This window comes from Mesoplodon bidens, assembly GCF_964165515.1.
Source record: "Mesoplodon bidens genome assembly, chromosome: 3".
NCBI classification, from domain to species: Eukaryota; Metazoa; Chordata; class Mammalia; order Artiodactyla; family Ziphiidae; genus Mesoplodon; species Mesoplodon bidens.
In genome coordinates, this window is record NC_138178.1 from 62,283,731 (window position 1) to 62,311,341 (window position 27,611).

At 44.2% G+C, this 27,611-nt stretch overlaps 1 protein-coding gene across 5 annotated transcripts in view; it reads left to right on the top strand.

Moving 5' to 3' along the window:
- The window catches only part of NEO1 (neogenin 1), a 246,175-nt gene extending 221,114 nt beyond the window's left edge, over positions 1-25,061 (top strand). For 2 of the 5 annotated variants that reach the window (XM_081229240.1, XM_081229242.1), the window contains exons 21-28: positions 1,138-1,206; positions 5,540-5,687; positions 10,171-10,409; positions 10,986-11,078; positions 14,721-14,879; positions 19,239-19,502; positions 21,528-21,664; positions 22,460-25,061. In XM_081229240.1, the coding sequence (XP_081085366.1) occupies positions 1,138-1,206; positions 5,540-5,687; positions 10,171-10,409; positions 10,986-11,078; positions 14,721-14,879; positions 19,239-19,502; positions 21,528-21,664; positions 22,460-22,543 (1,193 nt within the window). In that variant the 3' untranslated portion in view covers positions 22,544-25,061. The remainder of the gene's footprint in view (positions 1-1,137; positions 1,207-5,539; positions 5,688-10,170; positions 10,410-10,985; positions 11,079-14,720; positions 14,880-19,238; positions 19,503-21,527; positions 21,665-22,459) is intronic. The other 3 variants (XM_081229243.1, XM_081229244.1, XM_081229241.1) reach the window with 2 other exon arrangements.
- The last annotated feature ends 2,550 nt before the right edge of the window (positions 25,062-27,611 follow it).

The following is a 27,611-nucleotide window of genomic DNA, read 5'->3' on the forward strand; positions in this document are numbered from 1 at the left end:
TTACTGTGTGTCAGGCAGTATTCAAAATACTTTATAGGATTAAATTTCCATTTAATCCTCACAACGATTTCATGAAGTAGGTACCATTATTATCACTGTTTTACAATGAGGGAACTAAGACCCAAAAATAATAGCTAAATAACTTGCCAAAAGTCAAACAGTTAGTGCATGATGGAGCCAGTGTTGCGGTGCAGGCAGTCAGTTACGCACTGTGCTCTATTAACTATGTGGAACAGCTCTACTTTGCAGTTCTTGCAAACTTCTTCAAAAGAAGTATGAGACTGCCTTCTGGCCCCAGACTTTGGATTGAGGAATACCTTTGCTTTACTGGGGACGGACTCCTTATATTTGCCTTACAAGGCAGCTTTTTCTATAAATGTGAAGAATAAAATTCAAGACCAAGAGTATAAATTTCTAAAAAACTGATCTTTGTGTTTTCTGAGATCTGCTTATGAGGTGGTCCCAAGCCCAAGGTCAGCAGCCTCACTTGTTATGTTCCATGATGATGGATTAGGAGACAATGTCCTTTGTGAGCAACTAGAGGGAAGACTTTGGTTTTTTTATCTTTGGATATTTAGGTTGACTGAGCAAGAACTGAGAACCCAGTTTGAACGTCCAGTTGCCTTCCTGCTCCCATTAGGGTAACTTTATATTTGGAAAGGCAGCTTTATATTTTGAGAAAAGAATCCAAACACTACTGACACCCACTAGGCCAGATCAACATAGCTGGTCCCTTGGAAGAGTCCATTTCTTTAATGCAGAAGTTAACCTAACTGGTCCCCTTAGTCCCTTTTCCACGAGAAGCTACTTTAGCCATAAGTGCTCTGGGTAGTATTTCAGCAAATGTTTCCTGGGCTAGAGAAACCTTAACAGCAAGGGGCAGCTTTGTTACACCCTAGATACAGCCATGGAACAAGGGTGTCAGCCTTTCAGATGCCTCATTGCATAGAAAGCTATACCTTAGTTTGTTTTGCACAAATAGGCTATATTTTCCCCTGTTGTGTGCGTGCTACTTCCTTTTCTCATGGACAGAGTAGACTGAAAATTTTTTTTTTGTAGAAAACATTCACTAGCTATGAAGTAGACTTGTCACACCAATGGACTGGGTTGTTATTGACATGAGTTCTTCTTCTTCAGCCTCAGGGTCTGCAGGGAAAGGAAGCCGTCTGCCAGACCTAGGATCCGACTACAAACCTCCGATGAGCGGTAAAGCCCTTCCTGTGGCTTTTTTGGCCTCCTATGGGCATGATGCAGTTCTGCTTGAAATCTTGAAATGTTTTTTGTAGCTCCTGTGTGGTGGATTGTAGCATGTTACTAATTTCTTTTTATTTAATAGAGCTGGCTTTAGGCATTTTCTGGCAAATGTTTGCTGAATTACTATAAACTCATTCATTATAGGATCCAGAAATAAAATTGTTTCCCCACATATCCAGCTTAAAATAATTCTAAACAAACAAGTCTTCCTTTTGCCCACTGCCTCTAGAAAATAATTAGAATCTTGCTTTCAAAAATAAACCCTTTAGTGGGATTAGCTATCATCTAGAACAAGGCAGAGAAGTGCTTTGGAATCATTAATTTCTCCCCACACTACTTACTGCAGTGTTTTTAGTTTGGGAATTCTAAAAAATTATTACCAGTCTCCAAGCCATCCTAAGAGCTGATGCCTTCTAATTACTTAAATGATGACACCTACTTCTCTACTGAACGTCTCCATTTGTAAGTTACTTTCACACATGAAATCACATTTGATCCTCATAACACTGTGGGGAGGCAGGGAGAACAAGTATCATTTTTCCCATTTCATACATTAAGAGACTCAGCGGAGAGGTATTGTGCCTGGATCCACCCACATATTCTGGAACTCCTAGAACCAAAACCCAGGTCTTCTGACTTCAGATTGTGCCTTTTCCACTGTCACACGCAGCCTGAAAGCCATGGGGTTCTATACCAGATGTGGGAATCCAGGATGGCAAAATGTCCACAAAAGTAGTTACTAGAAATGACCCTTACTGTCTCCTCACTTGTAGAGTAATTTTACTCCAATAAAAAAAAAAAAGAAACATACGGAAGAGAAAGGAAAAGAGTTTCTAGTCCTCTGGAAACTCCTGATCTAATTGTGGAAATAAAATTATCTCAGTCTCCAGTATCTATTTAAATAAAAAGTGATATTGCCCAGACTTCTGTGAAATCAGCCAGTTCTTAGGAGAGCCAGACAAATTTGCTTACTTCAAGAAATTTTTAGGCTCTGATTTCTAGAACTTTATGAGTTTCTCCTCCTGGGATGCATATGTTACATTTATGTGCTGTCCACAGTATAATATTCAAGACCGTGAGAAAAGCAGTTATTTCTTTGTCCTATCTTTCATTTATGCATTCATTCATTTATTCACACATATTTCTAAAGGTTCAGGTTCTATGTAACAGGCTGTAGGAGCAGGAGGATTGAGTAGCAAACTACCTGATAGAGAAAAGAGAAAGCTTTGTAGAAGAGATGATCTCTGACCCAGATTTTAAAAGGCACAGAGAAGATTGCTAAATGTTGAGGAGGGGATTGAACATCCTAGGATGCAATAAAAGCTCGTGTGGAGGCACGGCAGTTTAAAACAGCCTGCTTGGACATGGAGGCAACCTAGGTGTCTGTTGACAGGTGAATGGATAGAGAGGGTGTGGCGCATATGTGCAATGGAATATTACTCAGCCATAAAAAGGAACTAAACTGAGTTATTTGTAGTAAGGTGGATGGACCTAGAGTCTGTCATACAGAGTGAAGTAAGTCAGAAAGAGAAAAGCAAATACCGTGTGCTAACACATATATATATATGGAATCTTAAAAGAAATGGTTCTAACAAACCTAAGGGCAGGACAGGAATAAAGACGCAGACGTAGAGTATGGACTTGAGGACACGGGGAGGGGGATGGATAAGCTGGGACAAAGTGAGGGAGTAGCATTGACATATATACACTATCAAATGTAAAATAGCTAGTTAATGGGAAGCAGCTGCATAGCACAGGGAGATCAGCTCGGTGCTTTGTGACCACCTAGAGGGGTGGGATAGGAAGCGTGGGAGGGAGACGCAAGAGGGAAGGGATATGGGGATATATGTATATGTATAGCTGATTCACTTTGTTACATAGCAGAAACTAACACAACACTGTAAAGCAAGTACACTCCAATAAAGATGTTAAAAAAAATTTTAAATAGCTGCTTTCTCCAGGGATCACACTGCCTAGAGACAGGATAGAGAGTCTCGTGTTAGAGAAGGTAGGTTAGAACCAGCCTGTCAAAAGCTCAAGCGCTGATGCTAAGAAATGTGAGCTTCCTCATGTAAGTAACATATGTAAGATGTCTGATACTACTGGTAAACTATGACTTCCATTTATTGAGTATCTACTATTATTACCCTGATGACAGCGGAGAATGAGTTGGGTGTCACGAGTATGAAGTCAGAAAAGAGTGGTTTGGAAGCTGTTGCAATAGTCCAGGTGAGCCTTAATGTCCCTGGTAGGGGGGATGATGCTCCCATTGGCAGCTCATTCTTACTCTATTTTAAAAGGGAGCTTTTGGCCAGCTCAGAAGTTAGAGGTCAACTGCAATTAAATGAGAATTTGTCTCTGTTGAATGCAGGAAAGAACTGCCACCACCACCTCTGCTTGCCTCCCACACCCCAGCTCCCCAGCCTCTGATTGCAGTGCCTGCCCCACCACTGCCCCACCCAGTAACTCAGCACTGCTGTTAATAAAAGTTTTATGTAAAGCCCTAGTATGGCTTAATTGTATTGGCTCCCAGTTCCATAGTCTTTCCCAAATATAAAAATGTTATTTTATTGAAGGTCAGTGTGTACAATTCAAGTTGTCTATCTGCTGACTTTTTTCCCAGAAATGAAGGATAAAAGTGATTAAAGCAAATGTAGAAGAATAAGCTCTTAAGCTGTCAAAATTATCCCACATTTAGGACTGTGCTTAGTAGCCTATAAAATCATAGAATCAAAAGTGAAAGGTCCGCTAATCCAGTGTTATGGAAGGGATTCCCACAATAAATATAGTTTGGATTAGATCATAAGTTTATAAGCCAGGCTGCGTATGAGAATCACTTTAGGAGCTTTTCTAAGAACACAGGTTCCTAGGCCATACCTTCATGGTAGGAATTTCTTCCACAACATCTCAGACGGGTAGGATGACTCTTCTTAAGTACTTCTTCTAGTGACTAAATATTTAGTCACTAGCAATAGTTAAGCAAAACAGCTCATCCTATTATTGTACAGCTTTGATTGTTAAGGCAATAAGAGAGAGTAACTAGAAGTAACTAGAGAGAGTAACCATATATCTATAGTGGTTAGATCTGTGTAGAGGGATTTCCCATATTTTATAATATGAACATGCATAACTTTTATAACGAGGTGGGAAGCAAAGAACTATGTTTCAGAAAATGGAAGAGCAAGACTACAAAATGCCTTGATAAAAAGCTGAGCCTCATCCTGTGAGCAATGAGGGAACAATAATAGGAAGAAGAAGAAGAAAATCTGTTTCTTCAAGGTCCTAAATGATGTGGCCTCTGCACACCTCTCCAGCCTCACCTTCATCTTTTTTCTGCTCACTTCCTTCTCTCTAACTTTGCATATCTCTCTTTGCTTCAGCAATACTGGCTGCCTTTCTCTTCCTTGAACATGCCAAGCTCATTCCTGCCGTAGGATCCTTCCACTAGCTATTCCCTCTCTATGGAATGTTCTTCCTCCAGGTCTTTGTATGGTGGGATCATTCATGTCATTCAAATCTCAGCCCAAATGCCATCTCCTCAGAGAAGCTTTTCCCATCCATTCAATCTAAAATAGCCACCCAGTCACTCTGTATCATATACCTTCATTTTATTTTTTCATAGCACTTATTACAAACTAATAATTTCTTATTTATTTATTGTCTGCCCCCCTACCTATCTTTGTTGTTCACTGTTGCATCCTTAGTACCTAGAACAATGCCTGGCTCATAGTAACCACTCAATAAATATTTGTCAAATTAATGCATATGTACAGACTTTTTCCTGAAGCTGAATAAGAAAATTAACTCTGCATAGACTGTGTATTTATAAAAAGAGAGACGTTATTTTTCAAGTAATTTTTTTGTGATGGCGGACATCTATATGTTGGAGAAAACCTTTTGTTTTCTATGAATGTACATTTTTTAAATAGCTTTCCAAGTCAGAAAACTAAAATGATTCACAAAAGATGCTTTATAAAATGAATTTACATAAGACACCAGGAGACAGACCCCCTTATTTGTCCAAGCATAGTGTTCAGTATAACTTGAGAAACTTTTATTGAACACCAGCTTTGTGCAAGGTACTGTGCATAGGGCAGAAACTCCGCTCTCTAGATGTCATAATCTAGTGGAGATGGCCATGTTCATGAGGCACTTTTATACAAGGCACGGTGATGACTGTTATCAAGAAGCTCACAGAAGTATCTATACTCACATGACGGTTCTGTAGCCTGATTTTATGCTAGAATTCTCTAACACTAGCAAGCGTACGGTTTTCCCTTTCCAGGCAGTAACAGCCCTCATGGAAGCCCCACCTCTCCTCTAGACAGTAACATGCTGCTGGTCATCATCGTTTCCGTTGGCGTCATCACCATCGTGGTGGTCGTGATCATCGCTGTCTTTTGCACCAGGCGTACCACTTCTCACCAGAAAAAGTAAGGAGCCCCAGTTGTAGCCCATACATTTTTTTGTATGTATTCTTTTGCTTCTATGTGACTTCTGTATCTGGAGTTGTACACAGAGTTAAAACATAAAATACGTGAAAAGCGATGTTTTAAATATTTTTAAAGGAAATGCAGAATGGTTCCTCTTATTAAGTGTGTGTCATTCAGGGTCCTGGCAGGAAAGGGGTGGCACACTGAAAGGGGGTGAAGGAGGCTTTAATGAAGGGACCATTTACAACGTCCTAGGTGGGGTTAGCGTTAGGCAGCAGTGTTCAAGGGCCAGCAGCAGTGATAGGCCACTGTCACCCTTAAAAGGGCGAGGGGTTTTTCTGATGAAGAGAGAGCTGTTTTCAGGGATCTGAAGCAGCAGGAGAGGGCTTGCGACAGGAACCATGTGGGGTGGTAGGACTGTAACTACTGCCAACCTCTAGCCCAGCAGTGAGGGGGCAGGAGAGAAAATACCTCCTACCTTCCAGTGTCTTGCCTGTGCATTCTACCTGCCAAACCAACTGGAAGCCAGGGACAGAGTTACCATGTAGATATAGTTCATTTAACTCAGCCTCTCAAGTCACAGAGCCAAGTAGACAATCGATCTGGAGAGGAAAGTGGACAATGTCCAGCCTTGTTGGGGGCCCCTTTGGAAGACTGTCTCTGTGCACACAGTGAACCAGATGCACAGGAGTTTGTGGAATTTCATGGCACAAATGTCAGCCGAGATGGACGGAGACCATAGACCATAGACTCTAAATCTAAGCTTAAGAGTATTTTTAAAGAGGTGCTACCAAGTGTAGAAGTTGAGGTTGGGACTGCAGGAGGTGGGGTGGGGGGAATGCGGTGGAGAGATGTATTGATTAAATGAACGAGAAAGGACTACTTATAATCAGCATATCACATTAGCAGAGAGGTCAGGTGGCTGCTAGCTCTGAACTCCTCTGGGATTTTGAGGCTTGCGGCTCATTGTCTAGAGGAGATAGCAAGGTGATTCCATAATATGGTGCTTGATAACAGCCTGCACTCCTGAACCTGAGAGAATCCTTGACCCTAGGTCATATTCTACTCCTATCTCTGGCCAGCAAGACAGATGCCATAAAAAAGGAGATTCTTGAGTTACCCCTAATAGCAAAAACACAGTATGGGTAATAGAACAACTTTAGTTGCAGTATCCTAAAGGATCGTAAGATGGAGGTATTGCTCCATAAAGAGAAAAGAGAAATTCACATCTGTGTGATTATCATCAGACCTGGTCTGCCCAAGGCAAGGATGCGTGTATTTAATAACAATAAATCTGTTTTCAAAATAGAGGGCAAGTACAAGCTACCATCTAACTGCTACTAGTAATGGCTTTATGTCATTTTCTGTAGGTGATGTGATGTTTTTAGTCTTTCTTTTGCCCAAATAAAATAGCTTTCTATAGCTTACCTTCATCATTTTTCCAAGAGAATGGGGGCTCCCTTTATAAGCCTCTTGGTTGCTGCCTCTTACAGCTTTTCCCTACCTACCTTCGATTGTAGAAAACTGTTTCTCTTTAAAACCTCAGAGATAACATTTTTCTATGCTACAACTTTTCTATAAGCTTCTTTTTCAGCATTTCCCATTTATCTTTATGAACTTGATTTTACATCTAGTTTTAGACATCTTGAGATCTTTATTTAAAAGAATCTGAAAAAACAAAATGACAGAATTCCTTAATGTTTGGGGGGATTTAAAATTCAAAGTAAATAAAAAATAAAGTACTTAGTCTTCAGATTGAGAGGTAGGAAAATGAGTTTGTAATAGGCTCTGTACTCTGTATTTGCATCTGCAGGTCCTATAATTTGCGTCCCTTTGGTTAAAAGAATTGTATCAAGTCTTCATAGAGCTTTCCCCTCCTCCTCCCCCAGTGACCTGCTTTCCAAGTGTTCCATTGACCATCGAAAATATGTGAGCTTTTCTCAGTACTTCTCTTCCTCTTTAATACCTGAGGCACCTCCCATTTCAATTGTAGCTGTTTATAGACTCTTACAACCTCAAAGCTGACAGAGTATTTAGAGTCTAGCCCCTTGTAGTTTCTCAACACATCCTTCTATAGCCCCCTCACTCTCAAAAGATGAGAACTACCTCAGTGTGCCACCATCAAATCTAAAAACCTTTCCATGTTGGGAATAATCATTTTCTCCCCCTGCCTCCTGTCGGAGACCGGTTCTCCACTTCCCGTCTGGATCCCCGCGTCTCCTGCTTTCTAAGAGCTTGTACTTGCGGTTGTCCCTTCCTCCGGCACAGCTAACCTCTCACTCTCTGTTGTCTCTGCCCCTTCAGCATGTAAGTGTGCTCAAGCTTCTTCTATCTTAAGAAATAATTAGAACCCTTCCTCTGTTGCATGGTCCTTACCACCAACCACTTACAAATCTCTATCTTTCCCTTCACCACAAATTTCTCGAATACTTGTCTACGCTCACTTGTCCATTTTTTCACTTGCCCATTCATGCTTCCGTCCTTTCTAATCCAAATTTTGCCCCTACTGCTTCAGCAGAACTGCTTTTGCTGAGGTCACCAGTGACTTCCATATTGCTAAAGCCAAAGGAAATTTTTCAGTCCTTATCTTAATCTCTCAACACTTAACACAGTCAACTACTCCTTCCTTCTTGAAACATTCTCTTGAATACATTCTCTTGTATTCTGTGATTGTGTGTTCTTTTTCACAGCCTCTCCAATCTACTCAGCCATCAAATACAGACATTCCTCAGGGCCTGGTCCTAGAATTACTCTCTTCTCCTTCTGCGCTGTCTCCTAGTGATACCTGCTTCTTTGGCTTCATTGACTTCTGAATTTCAGCTACTCCCATATTTCTCTCTCTAGCCAAGGCCTCTCTCTTCTGAGTCTCAGGCTGGACTCAGTCTCAGAACCAATTACCTGTTTTATGTTTCATCTTTAGTGTCTCAGAGCCACTTAGCATGTTCGAAACAATTTATAATCTTTTCTGTCAAACCTGCTTCTCCCCAGTGTTAGTAAATGGCTTAAGCCAGAGACCTCGGCATAATCCTTTATTCCTCTTGTTTCTTTATTCCTATCCTTTCCCACATTCATTTTTTCACCAAGTCTTGTCATTTTGGGCTCCTAAATAACTGCCAAATCTCTCTCTTTCCTCCATTCTCACTGTCCCAGGCCACCATCAGTCATGGCTGAGATTATTGCAGTTGCATCCTAACTGCCCTCCTGTTTTGTCCCCTACCCCTCACATCCATTCTTCACATCCCAGTTGGTTTAAATTTTTAACTCAGAGTTCATCTCCTTACTCTCCTGCTTAAAACCATTTAGGGGTTTCTCTTTACTCATAGAGGGAACTTCAGACTCTTGGCGTGGCTCTAAAAGCCCTTTATGATCTAATCCCTGCCCATCTTGCCAGCATCATTTCATATCATTCTCCCCATGGTTCATACACTGCCACCACTCAGGACTTTTTACAGTCCCTCTAACACACCAGGCTGTTGCTCTGTGCTTCAGGGCTCTGACATAATCTGATTTTACCACCTGGAATGCACCTTCTGCCCTGTCCCATTTAGGTCTTAGCTTAAATGTCACTTTTTCCTTCACATTTTTCCTGTCCACTGTATGTCCAGCTATTAAGAGGTTACTATAACACTTGGCATTTCATTAAGCTCAGAACATTTTAAAATAATAGTTCAGGGCTTCCCTGGTGGCGCAGTGGTTGAGAGTCCGCCTGCCGATGCAGGGGACGCGGGTTCATGCCCTGGTCCGGGAGGATCCCACGTGCCGCGGAGCGGCTGGGCCAGTTGGCCGTGGCCGCTGAGGCTGCACGTCCAGAGCCTGTGCTCTGCAACGGGAGAGACCACAGCAGTGAGAGGCCCGTGTACTGCAAAAAAAAAAAAAAAGAAAAAAATAGTTCAGTGTTTGTCTTCCTCACTTGGCCAGAAGTGCTGAGGGCACAGCAGTCCAGCATAGGACCTGACATACAGTAGGTACCTAATAAATGCTTATTGAGTTGGGTGAGTGACTTAATGGAGAAACTAAGGCACAGAAAAGTCGACACTGTCATCCCCGTTCTTGACTTTACCCAGTGGTGGTCCTAGTTTGAGTTACGTAAAATGGAGTTCCCTTCCTCCTTTATAAGCAGACTCTATGTCTACTCCATTGTTATATTTCTAGTTAACGGTGTCCTTTCTCTATTGATTGGAAACTTGGGGAGCAACCTTTTGCTTTAGAGATTATTTGATCAAAAAATGCTGTCTAATCTGTTTATACTCAAAAAGTCACAAGGCAATATTCAAATATGCCCACGTACATACCTCTAAATATATGTGGACAAAGAGATACACTTACTGTTCCCAGAAGAAAACTTCCTGACTCTGTTTTTCTTGTTTGTTTGTTTCTGATTTTGCCTGAAGCATCTCTCAGAAGGGAAGTTTTAATCATCCAAACCTTTTGACTAATAATATTCAAGAGTTTCTTTAAAAAATCCTCTTACTTTTGTACCTAGGAAACGAGCTGCTTGCAAATCAGTGAATGGCTCCCACAAGTACAAAGGGAACTCCAAAGATGTCAAACCCCCAGACCTCTGGATCCATCATGAGAGACTGGAGCTGAAACCCATTGATAAGTCTCCAGACCCAAACCCCATCATGACTGATACTCCAATTCCTCGTAACTCTCAAGATATCACACCGGTTGACAATTCCATGGACAGCAACATCCATCAAAGGCGGAATTCATATAGAGGTGCAGGTTTTTCCCAAATGTTTGGAGACTATTTTCATTTAAACCATTTTCCGTTTTGTAAGGTTGCCTTAATTTGGTGATTCCTATACGAGGTTAGGTTTAAAGAAATGTGTGTTACAGGATCAACCTCTGATGAAGAATAGCTAGCTTGTTGGGGGGAGAGGTTCTATACCCAGATGAGACAGTCTTCTAGCTCTGTTAGGTCTCTCATCGTGCTTCACCAACTTGACACTCAAGCATTTGAGTCAACATAGCCTATGTCTGTGCATTTCATTCCGTCCCTTCAGTTGGACCCCAACTCTCACTGTGGTGTTCAGCATGTTCTTGGTCTGGCTGCTCTCCCTCACAGACCTGCAGTGAAGCAGGGTAAGCAGCGTTGTGTCAACTGAGTTGCCTCAACAGGGACTCCTGTAATGCGCTAATGGTCATTTTCCTCTTTATTTCACTTCCTGCAGAAACACCTTGTCCCACTGTTGTTTGTGAGTCCTGAATCCCCCACTTGAAATGTTTTACTGCTGAGGCTGCTTATTGGCCTAGGGCACATGTTTGTAACCAGCCTCCATATTTGGTGTCTAGGGCATGAATCAGAGGACAGCATGTCTACACTGGCTGGAAGGCGGGGAATGAGACCAAAAATGATGATGCCCTTTGACTCCCAGCCACCCCAGCGTAAGTTAAAAGCTTCTCTTTTCCTGAGGGCTGCCAATCTATCCAGTCATGTTGGGGAACAACTATCAATGATCTCTTTGACTTCACTTGATCCTAACACAAAAAATAATCTACCAAAGCTTTGGCACCATGAGGGAATAAGTATCAAGCATTTGCCATATTTTGCAATTAATATTTATTCTTCCAAGTAGCTTCTTTAATTTCAGTGCAAATAAGCTAAGAAGCCAATTTCCACAAGTCTCCCAGGCATTAGGGAAGTGACCAGTCTTTTTAAAAGTACATCGAGTCTCTGCAGGAGAGATGGGGCTGAAGATGGCTATATGTCACAGTATTCCTTGGGCTTCCCGATACATAATCAGTGTTGATAGGCACCTGCGGAATTTTTTTTTAGTTAATAGACGTTATATTTTAGAGGAGTTTTAGATGGACAGCGTGGAGTTTTTAAAGCAATATTTTTCAACCTTATCTGACCCATGCTTCACTTTGATAAGCATGAAAATTGTCCAGCCTCCTTTAATAATATTTGAAACTCAAAATAAGTTAACTGTCATGATTAAAAAACCAAAAAGCAATCATATTTTTTAACTAATGTTTCTTCTCCCTTGTTACTGTTTTCAAGGTGGGGAAGCCTTTCAGATTAGCTGGCACAATGGGACTTCCAGTTGAGGGTCCTCTGTGCCATTCTAGAGAGATAAGAAGCCACCTGCCTACCAATATCAAGTTTAAAAAACTATTTGATCTTGAAGTTATTTGCTCTGGACTGAACAGTAGGTTAGTAAACATTAACACTGTCAGGTGCCTGGATTCGAATCCTGAAAGATCACTTTTTAATTTAACCTAAATGAGCTTTTGGATTTTTATTCATTTCTTAAAAGATGTCCCATTTCAGAACTGTTAGCCATACCTGTTAACAAGTGACAGAGATTTTAAATAATCACAGATATCCTACACACAGAAGATGGCACCATATACTTGGAAACTAGTGGAATCCCTGAGAGTGTAAATGTCTGCACACACGCTGTCACTTGCACGAGATTCTAAAAGTCAGCTTTGAAAGGGAAAGGGCCGATTTGCTAATAGGTCATTTCTGCACAAAGTAGTTTTTGCTTAGGGTCCATGATAAAAAAAAAGAGGGGCCTGTACTTGGAAGTGTGCAAGGAAAACCGGTTTCCCTCTCATCAGAGGTGCCCTGGACGGGGTCCCCAGGTTTAGAAGTGTCCAAAAAAGAGTAAATTATTCCATTCCAGTTGCTTTTGATTTATAAGAAGATGGTAGCTTGACCACTTACTTGTTTGTTTTATATAAGACTTTAGTTCTTGCCTGAACTGGCTTATTTTTAAAACTTGTAAAATTTGACTAACCCTATTCCTAGATTTGTTACTTTTAAATATGTTACACAGAAAAGATGTGCTGTACTAGTTGACAGCATTCCTGTTTTTTTTCTTTTTTTGGTGGTGGGAAGGAGTATGCATAAATGTACAGTATTACTTAATTTATGCCTCAACAGTTGGGTGGGTGAGTGGATTCTTTAATTCAAGAATCTGAAATCAGGTTCCCAAATATACTTGTGATCTTCAGGTTTAGAGATATGCTTTTCCCCACGTGGCTTCAGTCCTTTTTCACAAGCTGGGATTCCCTGGAGTCTGCATCCCCCATCCACCTACCATGGCTATAAATGTCTGAGCACTGTTGAGAAAGGCCTGGTGGTGTCAGGATGAGGTTCCATCAAAGGCCTTGCACCAGAAGCATTGGATTCTGATTCAGCTAATAGCTAATGATTGCCAACTGTATTCTAGACAGGCACTTTCACATTTTTAATTTACTTAATTTGGAAAAACTGGCAATGCCTTGAAGTCAACTTTGTTTTTCTTTTGTGAGAGCTCTCTGTACCTAAAACACTTTCAAGTTGCACTTCCTAGATAAAAATCAGGAGGCTTTTTCCCTCACCCTAGCCTTAATTCTGGAAAACATTGATTCTGAAACATCCTACTTCTGAAAACTACCTGTCTTCCCCTGGAGGAGATGCTGACTGCCAAGCTGCCCTAAGACCTCTCCTCAGCCAGGTTTTCCAAGTTGTATTTTAGTCCAAGGGACCACCTGCAGCTTCTGATCCCTGAGGGCAGGGAAAGCCCCTGATTAGTTTCCCAGGCCTTGAGCGGGGAGGGGCAGCACTGCTCCAGGGTCCCTGGCTGGTTGTGCCACCTGCTTGTTTGCACATGGCAAAGAGAAAGCTGCAGAATAAAGGCCTCTTTTTTTTTTTTTTTTAGCGGTACGCGGGCCTCTCACTGTTGTGGCCTCTCACGTTGCGGAGCACAGGCTCCGGACGTGCGGGCTCAGCGGCCATGGCTCACAGGCCCAGCCGCTCCGCGGCATGTGGGATCCTCCCGGACCGGGGCACAAACCCGCGTCCCCTGCATCAGCAGGCAGACTCTCAACCACTGTGCCACCAGGGAAGCCCAAGGCCTCTACTTTATTGACTGGGATTTTCTTCACCCCAAAGATCTAGGGAAATTCTTGGTGACAAGATATTTTAATAGACTCCAAAGGCAAATTAAGTTTTATCACAAAGTTTGTGAAGTCCTTGCCTAAAGGGAAGAATAAAAAGATCCTATGTGTTCCTAGCCAACCCTGCCTGTTTACCTGTTTGGGGGATTTAGAGCTGGTTATCTTGATGTTAAACATTCTGCTTCTCCAGCTACTCTATGGGAGTACCTAAGAAAAGTTTATACCCCAACTGGGCTTCTGATTTTGTTTGTTTGCATCTCTGGGATCGATAATTAAGCCTCATTAAAGAAGCACTTTATCTTCATAGAAAGTTGTATGTGGAACATCTGTGTGAAAATTTGGATTTGTTTGCTAAATGCAGCAAATTGAATTCCTTAGCCAGTGTGGGAAGGAAAGAGGCATTTTAGGAAAAATCCGTTCATCTTTTAATATGTGAATGGATGTGGCTGAGCTCCCAGACTGGAAGCAGGAAGAGATGGTGCCCTAGGCCTGTGTTTCATGCTTTTAGTACTAGATTGGAACATAAGAGTTCAGTTCCACTTGCATTCCTTTTAAGATGAAAACTGATTAAACAGCTACTTATTCATTCAGCCTAAATACCTATTTCATGCTTCATTCAGCAAGTAAGAAAAGACAGAATGAATTAGGAATATACTCAAAGGAAAAGGGACTTCTATCTTTTTAAGCAAGAGAAAAAAATAATAGATACCCAAACCACCATTTGTTTGCTTATGGATTTATATTTTATGACATATTCAAGGAGATATTTTTAATAACTCATATAATCCATATTTATTGTAGAAGAATTGGAAAATAAAGATAAACCAAAAGAAATTTCTTTTTAAATTCTTCACCCCTCTTCCCCACAAGATAATCACTGTTAACATTTTAGTAAAAATCCTCAGCGTTTTTTATTTCTGTGTATATCTAGAGACATATGCATAGGAGTGTGTTGATTTTTTAAAGCAAGTATAAAACCCATGGCTAATTGTCCAAATTCAGCCATATGCCACCAAAAAGCCAAGAAAGTGGTCGTACAGTATGGGAGGGGGGCGCGGGGTAACTGCTCTTGAACTGTGATATGTGTGTGTCTGTGCAAGCATGTTAAGCATTTCTCTGTCTTGTGTTCATTCACAGCTGTGATTAGTGCCCATCCCATCCATTCCCTCGATAACCCTCACCATCATTTCCACTCCAGCAGCCTCGCTTCTCCAGCTCGCAGTCATCTCTACCACCCGGGCAGCTCATGGCCCATTGGCACATCCATGTCCCTTTCAGACAGGGCCAATTCCACAGGTGAGAGATGAGGATGGAGCCCCAGGTGGAAAGCATTCCGAAAAGCATCGGCAGGCTGCAATGGGGAGGACTTGCCCTGCTTAGAACGATTTGGAATTTTTTTTTCAGTGTTATTTGTTTATCATAACGTTTCTGTTACTGACTCAAATTTGTTTCTATAAAATTCACTCCATTTTTTCCCCTAAGTTTTAAGTGCTTAGGGCAAGGTGTTGTTTTAGTAAAAACGTAACTCTAATCACATAACCATGTCTTGTTCCATCACCTTGCATCTTAATTCTGTCATATTTTCAGTCTATTTTTTTAATCCTCCAGTTTGAAAGGAAAATGTATTCTGGGTGATTTTCAGACACTAGATGTTGCCTTTGCCTAATGTTGGGAAGGTTCTTAGGGCAGCCATAAGGTAGTTCTGATGTTAGGTCTTAATTACTTACTTCTGCCATGTACCACAGTAAGAGCAACACCTGGGGACAGCAGGGCCAGTGGCCATGTTGAGCTTGTGCATATTGTAAACCTCAGGTTGCCTAGTGGATTACTGAAATTAGAAAGGGCTCACAGGCATAGATCATCTCTAAAAATAGATAGGAAATTAGCCTAACAATCTGCAGTGTATTTAAAGATATACATTGCCAGACTAACATGTCCCAGTTAGGAAATCTTAAGAAACAGCTCTATCGAAACAGATTTAAGGAAGAAAAAGTGAAGGTGAGAGGACAGCAAATGGAATAAATATTGTTCCTCATTAACTGAAAATTAATTTCCATCTTCTCAGTTTTAAGGTGCAAAAAAAAAAACACTTCTCATCTATACAGTGTACTCTTTTTCCATCATTTGAAATTTGTCTTTTAATAGTTACGTATGTTACTAGTAGAACTGAGTTTTGGTAGTTCTGGAAAATAAGGGAATTTCAAGTGAATTCCATTTTAAAAGAACCTCAAAACTTCATGCTAGAAGCTTGGGTTGCCAATAACATCCCTTCCTCCTTTACGTTTTGATCAATTATAAACATACCCCAGGCATCAAATGGAGGTCAAAGCTTATTAAGAGATGCCTGATAACTCCGAAAGTTATCTACTCCCAAACCTTTACTTGGTTTGGAGAATGCTGCTTGAACTCATGTCTAAAATTGGCCTCTCCCTCCCTCCAAATCCAAGTGTGGGGCCCTGCCTTTAGGGAAAGACAGTCTACAGGAGGCTATGGAGAACCAAAGGCTGCCTCACAGACATAATCTCAGACAGAACAGACAAGAAAGCAGCCCTCCAAACCTGCTCTTAGAAAGTGGTTTTTGTGTCCTGACTCTGTTTCTCCATTTTTAAGGCAGAAAGGCCTCACCCACTGGGATATGAGCCTACCTAAGTGCATGGCAGGGTCTTCCCAGTCGGATCAGCCCCCTCCTCCTCCCTCTTGGACAAGGAGGGGGTTGAAGGTTGGCAAGAAGCATAGGGCTCTCGCCCACCCCTCGTCCAAGTGGTCCAGTGTTGATAAAAGCTTGGTTCTGTATGGATTCAGGCGGAAAGCAAAAAGAGGAAAAGTAACTATTTGTACCACTAAAGGGTTCCCCGTTTTAATGACCAGAGGAGATAAAAGAAGGTAAAACTTGTAATGGAGCCACTGAAGATGGATTTGAAATGTAGAGCAGGTATCTAGAAGTGATCAAAGTTCTCCTCCTGTTGTGTTTTCCTGTGTTTCTAGAGTCCAGTATTACCACAGACCTGTAGATGTGGGCTTGGCATGACTAGACCTTGTCCAGGGCCGTCTTTGCTCTAGAGGGCATTGGCTGTGTCTTTTCCTTGAACATTTACTATGTCACTACCACCTGATGCAGAAAGCGTGCTTTCCACTTGCCCAAGCGCTCAGCCACTGTTCACTTTGTGTGTCTTAGACAACTCTGAGAGGTCAGTCGGGAAGTAGGTCCCTCACCAAAGCAGAAATTTTAGTTACAACATAGTTTCCCTCCTGGGCCAGAGGTGTTGCACAATTTCAGGGCACACCCTTCACAGAGAATACAGTGTGCTGGTGCCTTCTGGAGTTACTCCACACTCGGATTCACGTAGGTAGCCCTCTTTTCCTTTTTCACGTTTCCCACCATTTCTGGCCCTCAGAAGCATATGCATCAAATTAAGGCAGTTGAGGCATCCAAGGTAGGCCTGTGTGCCCAGAGCTGACCTAACATATCTGCCAGTACAATGTGACATGGTCCAGGCTAGAGCCTGCTTTCTCTCTCCTCATCCTTGTTACCCTCGATAACCAGCTTCCACCCGGCCCAGGATCACACAGGGTGGGACCAGCAGCTCCCCAGGTGTGGTGATAGCTGACCTGAGCAAGCATAAGAAGTGAGATCCTCAGCGTACCCCTGGAAAGGATGAGAAGTGACCTAGGCCTGGGAGGGTTATCATAGCCAGGCTCTCAACACTTGGGGAGGGTGTATGAGTCGCTCATTGCTGGGACCCAAGGCCTTTAAGTTAAGGGAGTAGCACTCATGACTGCCATGGCCCATCTCCTGAGAGCCGAAGAGAACAGATTCATTGCTATCTCAGCAACAAAGGCAGGGAAAGGTTGGATTTCTGCAGGTTGCTCATGCATTACTGCTTAAAAGGGTTTATTTTCCTTGATAAGTTTGAGGACTCTAGGAATCAAGGGAGGCCCTCCTTCAGGCTGCCTGGTGCAGCCTATGGCCCTGAGCTGGTATCCTCCAGACCCCCCCTCAGGGTGGGGTTGGTGATCTGCACCAGCTCACACTATTTGAAAGGTCTTCCTCATATGGTCTCCCTGGGACTTGGTGCTGCTTCTGCAGAGTCGGGGGACGGGTGGTATTGGGCATGGAAGAGCAGTGTGTTGTGTAGTGGATGGAGCATGGACTTGGGACTCGGGCAGGGATTCGGAATCCTGCCCCATCGGTTCTGTGTCCTTGGGCCGTGCTTAACCTCCCAGTGTCTAATAAGTTACTAGGAGGATTGAATGAGCTAATGAGTATAAAGCACTTAGCATGGTGCCTGGCTCAGAGTAAGCACTCGGGTTATTTACGAAGAAAAGAACCTTATCAATTACTCAAACCCTGTGTTTACCACTTTACATACATTTTCTTAATTAAATCCGTGGTGAATTATGTGTTATTCTCCCTATTTTTATAGGTGAAGAAACAGATTCAGAGATTTGGTGACTGCCAAGTTCGCTCAGCTCGTATGTAGAGATTAGGGTTCAGATCTATCTGACTCCAAAGCCAGTGCTTTTACTACCCCCCATGCTGCCTTCCAGAACAACTCTGACCCCTCTTCACGTATCTTGAGATTTTTGTCATGTTCTTCTTGAGTTTTCCCCTTCTCCAGGCTTTTTCTTTCTCTGGACCCCCAAATACCTCATGGCATGATCTTAAAACCATTTACAGACCTCTGGACTGTTTGGTTGTCCAGGTCTCACTTGAGCTGTGGGGCTGTTGCTCTGGGGAGGGTGTGCACAGTAGCCAGAGAGCATGCAGGGCCTATGGCACTGCCTCTCCTGCAGTGACCACCAGGCCTCGCAGGCAGAGCTGGTCCTTGTCAGGTACCCAGCCAGTCTTGGTGGTAAGACATGTTGTCTGTGAAAGGCTAGTCTCTGAGACTGTCAATCAGTGAGTGAAATTTTCAGTTTTCTTTCCTTCTTCCATTTATTTATTTATTTATTTATTTATTTATTTATTTATTTATATTTATTTATTTATTTATTTATTTATTTATTTATTTACGGTTGTGTTGGGTCTTTGTTGCTACATGTGGGCTTTCTCTAGTTGCGGCGAGTGGGAGCTACTCTTCACTGAGGTGCACAGGCTTCTCATTGCGGTGGCTTCCCTTGTTGCAGAGCACGGGCTCTAGGCACATGGGCTCAGTAGTTGTGGCTCGCGGACTCTAGAGCACAGGCTCAGTAGTTGTAGTGCACGGGCTTAGTTGCTCCGTGGCATGTGGGATCTTCCCAGACCAGGGCTCGAACCCGTGTCCCCTGCCCTGGCAGGCGGATTCTTAACCACTGTGCCACCAGGGAAGTCCCTTCTTTCTTCTTATTTACATCTTAATAGATAACATCTCAGGAACCTTGATATGTGCTCCATAGTGAGTACTGAGAAGAACTTTAAATCTGTAAAATTGTGACCACTTGGTTGTGTAGGTGAAACAAATCCAGCATCTGGTTGACAAAATTGCTCAGGACTCTTAGATTAGACTGTTCTTACTTAGCTTTGACAGTGGTGCTAATCCATGTCCCCTTGGACTAGCATTGATCCTAAGTGCCGATTGAGCTGGTTTCAGGAGCCCTTAGAGGTAGCCAGAACCCTGGAATGTGCATCTGTTCAGCGGTAAAAGAAATGCTAACATTTGGACTTTCCCGCTGTAGAATCTGTTCGAAACACCCCCAGCACTGACACCGTGCCAGCCTCCTCGTCTCAGCCATGCTGTGCTGATCACCAGGATCCTGAAGGTGCTACCAGCTCCTCTTACTTGGCCAGCTCCCAAGAGGAAGATTCAGGCCAGAGTCTTCCTACAGCCCACGTTCGCCCTTCCCACCCACTGAAGAGCTTTGCTGTGCCAGCAGTCCCTCCCCCGGGTCCTCCCACCTATGATCCAGCGTTGCCAAGCACACCATTACTATCCCAGCAAGGTGAGTGGGGACAGCAGCACCACTGGAGGGGCCCTTGAGTAACAAAGCAAATGTCCTCCAAGCTTATCCCTGCAATTTAGTGTCGCAGGGTGCATTGCCCCTCTCAGGGAGTCTAAGGGCTCCTCCTTTGGGAACATATGTAAACCAGAGAATAATTTGGCGGGGAGCAGGGGCTGACTTTCTGAATTGTGTTTTGGGTGCAGAGTCCTTGGTGGTAAAAGCCAGTGGCATGGGTATGAACAACAGATGTGGTCTGCCCAGCCTCCTCCCAGAGCTGCCTCACTCCATAGGGTTCCTGCCAGCTGGAGAAGGGTCAGGGAGGCCCAGACTTGGAAACAAGGAAGAACCTTAGGGTGGAGGAATAACCCTGCAGAAGGAAAGTTAACTCCTCGAGTTCACCCAGCTCAACAAAAGCCCTCTCACCTCAAAGGCGTGCTTTCTGCCTCCTACTCTTTCACATTTTTCTCTATTATGATGGTTTGTTTCAGAATAAATCACTGGTTTTCAAGCTTTCTGGTCTCAGGACGCTTTATAACTCTTACAAGCTGTTGAAGCTACACAAGAGCTTTTCTTCACATGGGTTGTACCTATCATTATTTACTATATTAGAAATCAGAACAGATTTTAAAACTATTTTATTCATTTAAAAATAGCAATTAATCTATCATGTTAAGATAAATAGCATATTTTTCATGAAAAATAACTATTTCAAAATAAAAGAGTAGCATTGTCTTATATTTTTGCAGATCTCTTTAATGTCTGGCTTAATAGAAGACAACTGGATTCTTACACCTGCTTCCGCATTTAATCTGTTGCAATATGTTGTTTTGGTTGAAGAAAATCTGGCCTCACAGATATGTAGTTGGAAAAGGGAAGATTATTTTTATAACCTTTTCAGACAACTGTGGATATTCTTTTTTGATACTACAGCAAAACTCAACAAGTTGTAGTTTCTTATAGGTTTGTTTGTAATGTGGAATCAGAAATCATATAATTATTTGTACTCTGTTCCAATAAATCCACGTATCTTGTACTTTGAATGCACGGTACTGAACATCACATGTTGGTCTTTGGAAAGTAATGGTTCACTAAGTTATACAGATCCTCCGAATTTTGATACATTCTGTTAAACGGTATCTAAAAATACATTCATTAATATCACCAATGTCTGGAAGTATTGGGAAGCTCTCAAGCTCATGGTGGCAGATACAAGTTTTTTAAAATTCTGATTTTTCACTTTAAACTTAAATTTTATCATTGAAAATAAATACTGTCCATTGTTTTCCCTGAAGTGACTGACTTTACTTCATTCACTTTCTAGAAAGTATCTGCCAAATGCTCAAGTCTGAATAACCGGTTTGTGTGTCAGTCTTTCTCTGTACTAACATTGATGTTTCGTGATGAAAGCAGCAGTTCAGCTCACAACTCAATTACAAGTGCCTTTATTGAAGACAGCTATTATGCTTTGGTGTACAGCAGAAGTATTTTACCCACATTTCCATTTTAGAATATTTAAAAGATGTGTAATCAAGGTTGAGATTTCATAACATAATTTTTGCTACCTCATTAACGATGATCTTAAACTGGCTCTTTTTAAACTTGCAAGTATGCATGTCCATGAATGACTTTACAGTTTGGTGCCACTGCCTTAATTTGTGCTAAGGCTCCAGCAGTTTTACCCACTGTTGCTTTTGTACCATTGGTGGAAGGGCAAAAACTGTCTTGGCATTATTATGAAAAGAGTTTTGACCTCCCAGATATCCTGCCAGGGGCCCTTGGGCCACCACACTTTGAGAGCAACTGGACTAGGAGATGAGCTTTCTAAAGCCAAATGGAACATTTGGCCTCTTGGATGCCCTGCTTTCTCCCTCCTGCCATCTTGTTCCAGTGCCTTTTCAGAGCAGGATCTCTGCCCTGGGTCTGGGTGCATCCCTCACCCTTAGCAGCATTTGGACCTTGGGTACCTTTGTGAGGTCTGGAGGAGCAAGCTCAGCCACACACCTGATGGTGCCCTTTCCCCCTCAGCTCTAAATCATCACATTCACTCGGTGAAGACGGCCTCCATCGGGACTTTAGGAAGGAGCCGGCCTCCTATGCCAGTGGTGGTTCCCAGTGCCCCTGAAGTGCAGGAGACCACAAGGATGCTGGAAGACTCCGAGAGTGTGAGTTCGCAGGGCCACCAGCCCCGCCAGGATGACTAGGTGCATGTCCCAAGGCCTGAGAGTGCACCGGGCACACTGATACCCTGTGCTGGCCCAGAAGTGTGAGGCAGAGTCGCTCACTCACTCATCAGGCGAGCACTGAGCAGCTCCTGTGAGCTGGGGCCGTGCTGAGGGTTTGATCTGCTTGGATTAGCTTGTCACACCAGCCCACCCACCTGCCTGCCTTTTAACTGTGTCCTGTCTCTCTGGTCCTCTTGTCTTGGTTTGAACCATCCACGTGTTCTTTTTCCCCTTAGTCCCCCTTAATGACCTTTCCTGAGCAGGATGCTGGAGAGGAAGGTGCCTGTATGGTTGCTCTCAAAACAAAGATCAACAGGGTCTCTCCTTGATCTTTCATTCCCACATTCCAATAAATATGTTCTGCCTCTGCATTTCCAGGTACAGGACTCTCTTAGGAGGAGAGGTTGGGGCCCAGAGATACAGGGGACATACCAACTGTGTTGGGTCCAACAGAGACTAGAAGGGATGAGTGGCAGGGCCTCTGGCCTGTGAGGTCCTCATGACCCTGGCAGTGTGGGTTGGAGGAAAGGCATTCTGCAGTGGAAAGAAATGAGTGGTTGCTGGCTTGGGCACATCCTGCAACCTCTGATGCTGCCGGGCCAGCAGGGGCTTGGGTGGTCCAGTCTCTCAGGCAGTTTTGTCACTGACCACTTGACACTTTGACGTCTCTCTGTGGGCCCTCCTTCTGGACGGCTGCTTGGACTGTGCCTGGTAACAGTGTTCTCTTTTCTGTAGAGCTATGAACCAGATGAGCTGACCAAAGAGATGGCCCACCTGGAAGGACTGATGAAGGACCTAAACGCCATCACGACAGCATGACGACCTTGACCGGGACGTGACTCCGGACCTGAGTCTAGAAGTCTTGAGACTTAGCCTTGAAAACAAGGAGTTGTACAGAGCACGAGAGGACAGCACTTGAAAACACAGAGTGAGCAGGCTGCCCGGCCAGCACCCCCGCGTGGGGCCAGCTCCAGGCCCGGCCGCCTGCCTTCTCCTGGTCGGCCTGGAAGATGCCGTGTCAAGGCAGCTTCCCTTTGCCTGCCAATATTCTGCAGGACTGGGCACCATGGGCCAAAATGTTGTGTCCAGGGAAGAGGCAAGAAGTACAACCTCTGTCTCACTTTGTGGTCAGGCTGTGTCTTCATGCTACGACGGCATCGCCTTTATGGAGTGTAGACGTTGGCATTTATGTACAATTTTATTTGTGTCCTATTTTATTTTACCTTCAAAAGAAAAACACTATCAAAAACCAAGGAAGTCTGTGGTGTTCTCCACAAGTGGTTGACATTTGACTACTTGTTTGAATTACGTATGGAAAGTCATTGACAGTGTGGGTTGTTCCAGGGGTTGGCTTGTTTTGTGTTTTTATTTTTATTTTTGATTCTGAGTCATTGCATCCTCTACCAGCTGTTAATCCATCACTTTGAGGGGGGGAGGAAATGTTGCATTGCTGTTTGTAAGCTTTTTAATTTTTTTTATTATAATTATTAAAGGCCTGACTTTCTCCTCTCATCACTGTGAGATTACAGATCTATCTGAATGAAATGTAACATTGAAAAGACTTGTTTGTTGCTTTCTGTGCAGTTGCAGTATTGGGGTGGGGGGGGTTGGGAACTGGAAATTGAGGGGCTGCTGAGGTCCTGTGAATGTTTCAATCATTGTACTTCCTTCCAGAAGCCTGCAGAGAATGGAAGCATCTTCTTTATTGTCCTGGCATGTTCATCTCTATTGTCACTAAGTTGCAACTGGAGTTTCATTTGGATCTAGTTAAAAATTTCTTCTGTGCAATAGGTGGGTTCGAGGATGTAGCTGCCCTGGTGTCTTGGTCATATCCTGATAAGAATGTCCACGCTGAGGAGTCAGGTGCTGTATTGCAGGAGTGATGCAGGACAGGGCACGAGCCTGGCTGAGTTCCTGGGAAATCGGAGAAGAGGTTAGAGACCCTTTCCTGCTGTTACCATGTGTTCTCTTCGGGGAAGTCGGAGGTTAAGGAGGGAGCTTTGTTCCCATGTAGGACTCCTTGCTTCTCCCTAGTTCCTGTCCTCAGCCAGTCCAGCTCTCACTTCCACGCCTCAGAGCCCCGTGGGGAAGGCGTTAGCAAGAATGAAGCAGGCAGGGGCTGCAGCACCAGTGAGGCTCCCCACTTCTTTCTGAACATTGTTCTGTACATAGCAGGGGACGGGGACAGCGGCCTCCCCAACTCCCGCACACCATCCCAGCAGCTCAGCTAAGCCCCTGATTTGAACAGGGCAGCAGGAGGTCTCTGAGGTGTGCTGAGAGGCTGGCCACACAAGAAGCCTTTGCCTTTGCAGGAGGTTCTTGTATGCTTTTTCTTAAAAATGTAAGGAGCTGAGATTTTTCTTTTTGTTTAATATAATCTATTAAGAATACAGGACTGACCCTCAGGCATCTCCCCCTACTCCCCAACAAATCCCCAGAAGAGAGTGTGGAAGGCGGTGCAGAAGGCGGATCGAGCTTTGGTTCTGTAGCCAGGAAGAGGTCAGCTGCTGAGAACACCAGTGGGCACTCGGACCCGCCTGTCCTGGGGCCTGTGCTCTGCCCTGGCCACACAGGCGCCCCACTTGCCTTTGTACCTTGGTTTTTTCCCCTATTTAGGTCTTATCACACATTTGCTTTTCTAGAAGATGAACTCTGTTTCTTAATTGGGGGCAATGAAAAATGCAGTGCTGGAACTCCTGTTGCCCTGCTAGCTGGTCACGGAGGATAGTGCCAGGCCAGATTCTGGAAACCCAGTGCACTTAAACTGATCCTGAAAAGAGCACTCCGAACACTCTGGACACCAGGAGGGCTAGATTCCCTAGAAACTGTCTTACCTCTTGCCCAAAGAAACATGCTCGGTATTCGGGGCATTGCCTCCCATGAACCCTGATACTTCGGTTACCTCAGGGCCTTGGTACCTGGATACTGCCACAGAAGTGGGGTGGGGGGGAGGGGCCTATTTTTAAATAACTGTTCAAAGTTGGGGGATTTTTTTAAATTAAGAAAAAGGAAAGTTATTCTGTATTGCACCTTTTCACAGTTTAATACATTTTCTTACATTTTCCTGTGATTTTTGAAATTAAACCATTGTGTGTCTTGTAATGTCCTAGTTGAGCTGCTGACCAGCAGCTTCCTTCAGGAGGATTTGGAGCAAATGTGTCTGTTGCCTTGTCACCTGCTGGAAGGGGACCTGGAGGGCTGCTGGGGACTAGTTTCTGTACACACTTGTTTGGCCTTTTCTGTAGTTGATGCTGTAAACTCTATGGCTTTTTGAAAAACAATTTCATGTTTTTATTTAGTATTGGAAATCCAATACACTTTTTTTAATCCAATCAAACTCTGGTCTGGACAAAGTGTTATTTTCCTTTTTCCCTAGGAAAACAGAACTTCGGGGTCCCGTTTCCCATCCTCAAGTGGACTTCACCATTGCCCTCATCACTGTAAAGGCAGGAGTTCGGAGGGGCACCCAGGGCGGTGTAGCGGGTGAGCCGGGTGGTGATCTGGGTGTCCTCCAGCCCTGTCCCTGTCCCCACCCCCATGACCATTGCTCCCCTGCAGGGACTGAGAGCCCGAAGGATCAAAGATGACACCTGTCAGAAAGAGCCAGGTGCCCACCCCCCCAGGCAAACCAGCGCAGCCGTTTCTGAATGGTGTGCAGGCCGCGTCCCAGCTGTGGCAGCATCCTGCGCAGCAGCTCGTCCTGTTGGCGCACAGCCTGGGACCCACGCTAGGCCCGGGCCTCCCCCACCCCGCCTCGCACAGGTGTGTGATGCCTAGAGCGGGTGTCTGCAAGGAGCCCCGCCTTTCCCAGGCTATTTCAACTTCTGACTGCGTTCACTGTGTCTCAGCTTGGGCTGCTATGACAAAAATACCATAGACTAGGGGGCTTAAACAGCAAACTCTTATTTTCTCACAGTTCTGGAGGCTTGGAAGTCCAAAATCAGGGAAAGAGCAGATGTGGTGTCAGGTGAGGACCCACCTCCTGGTTCACAGATGCTGTCTTCTCACTGTGTCTCATGTGGCAGATGGGTGGTAGAGTTCTCTGCGGTCTTTTTTACCAGGGCACTAATCCCATTGTGGGTTCCACCCTCATCGCCTAATAATCACCTTCAAATACCATCATACTGGGGATTAGGATTTCAACATGCGAATTTGGAGAGAGACAAACATTCGGTCCATAACACTGTAAGCTTTCTCAAGGTGTATGAGAGTCTGGGCTCAGAATAGTGAGTGGGGAGCACAGCAGCCATAGGCCTGCCCTCCATGAATGTGGAGTAGCGTGAGGGCTGGATACAGAGCCCAGCCTCCTTACTAACTGCTCCCTCGGCCCCAGGACTTCATCTGCTCTGCGGCCAAGTGTACTTTATGAAACCCACATCCCATCATTCCCATTAGCCATGCCCCATTGGCCTCAGGGTGGAGTCAGAGCTCCCAGTGCCAGAGCCTGTGCCAGTCTGCCGCAGCCCCAGACCAGACGCTGTCACCTTGTGCACCCAGTGTCTAGCAGAGGAAGGCAACCTGGGACATGCTTTTCAGTCTTTGCATCTGGAACACCACTACCCCCGTGTTCTAACAGCCAGAGAACCGGTGGGGACCCTCCTCTGCATCCCTACATGGAGCACTTGGCACATTTTACAGTGATTTATGTTTTGAGTCTTTTTCCACTGGACTGTGGACTCAGTGGAGACACAATTTCTCACTCTCTCTGAAGGCCTAATGCCAAGGGCAGATTCTGATAATAGCAGATGCTTGCCTCCCAGAAGGATGGATAGACAGGCTAGAGGACTCATGGCCTGGAGTGTGTGGGAAGGCTTCCCGTATACACACATCCCCTCCAGCTCCCTTAGAGGGATCCTTGTAGGTCCCTAGTGTTACTGATGCCAGGACCCTCCCATTCCAGCAGCCATGGCCCTTTGGTGTCCTGGGGTGAACTTGAAAGATAACAAAGACCTGTCTGCCTGGCACAGTTATAAGAAATGAGGCTGATACCACAATGATGAACTGGGTGCAAGGATGTCCTCCAGTTGGTTCTAAGACAAACACTATGAACAAGGCTCTATATGAAGAAGAAATGCCCTCTTTCCCCAGTCTATCAGCCCCTCCTGAATTTAGACACCTTCCTGCCAGGAGTGTTGTGTCATCAGGAGAGACTGGAGAACAGCACTGAACCAGCTGTCAAACTGATGGGGAGGGGGCATGGGGCAGGGGGTGGAAAAGCAGGGCCAGCCCTACCCATAGACAAGGGGCCTCAGACAGGAGGTGCATGACTCTTCACCTTGGGTCCCCAGCTACCAAAGGAGAGAGTTCACCAGGGAGGGGGAGAGGGGACGAGGTGGGAGAGAGTAATTCAAGGAAATAGTACTTTACATTTTCCATAACCTTTTAAAAGTATGTAATGTTGAAAAAATGTTATCTGTGACTATAATTACTACTCTCTGAGCACAGCGGATGATGTTCATCCCAAGATGCTCTTTTACTCAACTGTGGATTTGATGGGTTTGTGAAATGAAAACATGGGCCTAGAGCTAAGCTCAGAAGGGGTGAGAGGGAGCTCTTACTGTGCTATAGTGAGAAGAATTTGGAATTTCCTGAAATAATTGGGGGTGGGGAGGCAGCGGGTATATCAACAAGAAGATGAGAGAATGAGGGGCAGGTGGGAGAATGCCCACAGTGGGAAGAGGCTGCCCTTAAGGTGCCCCAAAGAATGTTTGAAATGAGAGGATCTGAGAGGTAATTTAGTGCAGTTTGCTCTTTGCACCTCCATGACGTAAACCCATCCAACTCCCCAAGTCTTGTATAACGTCTGCCATGTGCACAAGGCCTTGCACAAATTACTGGCTTTCTCCCTTCAAAGAAAGGGGCATCTGGGTCGATGTGGTGATGGATA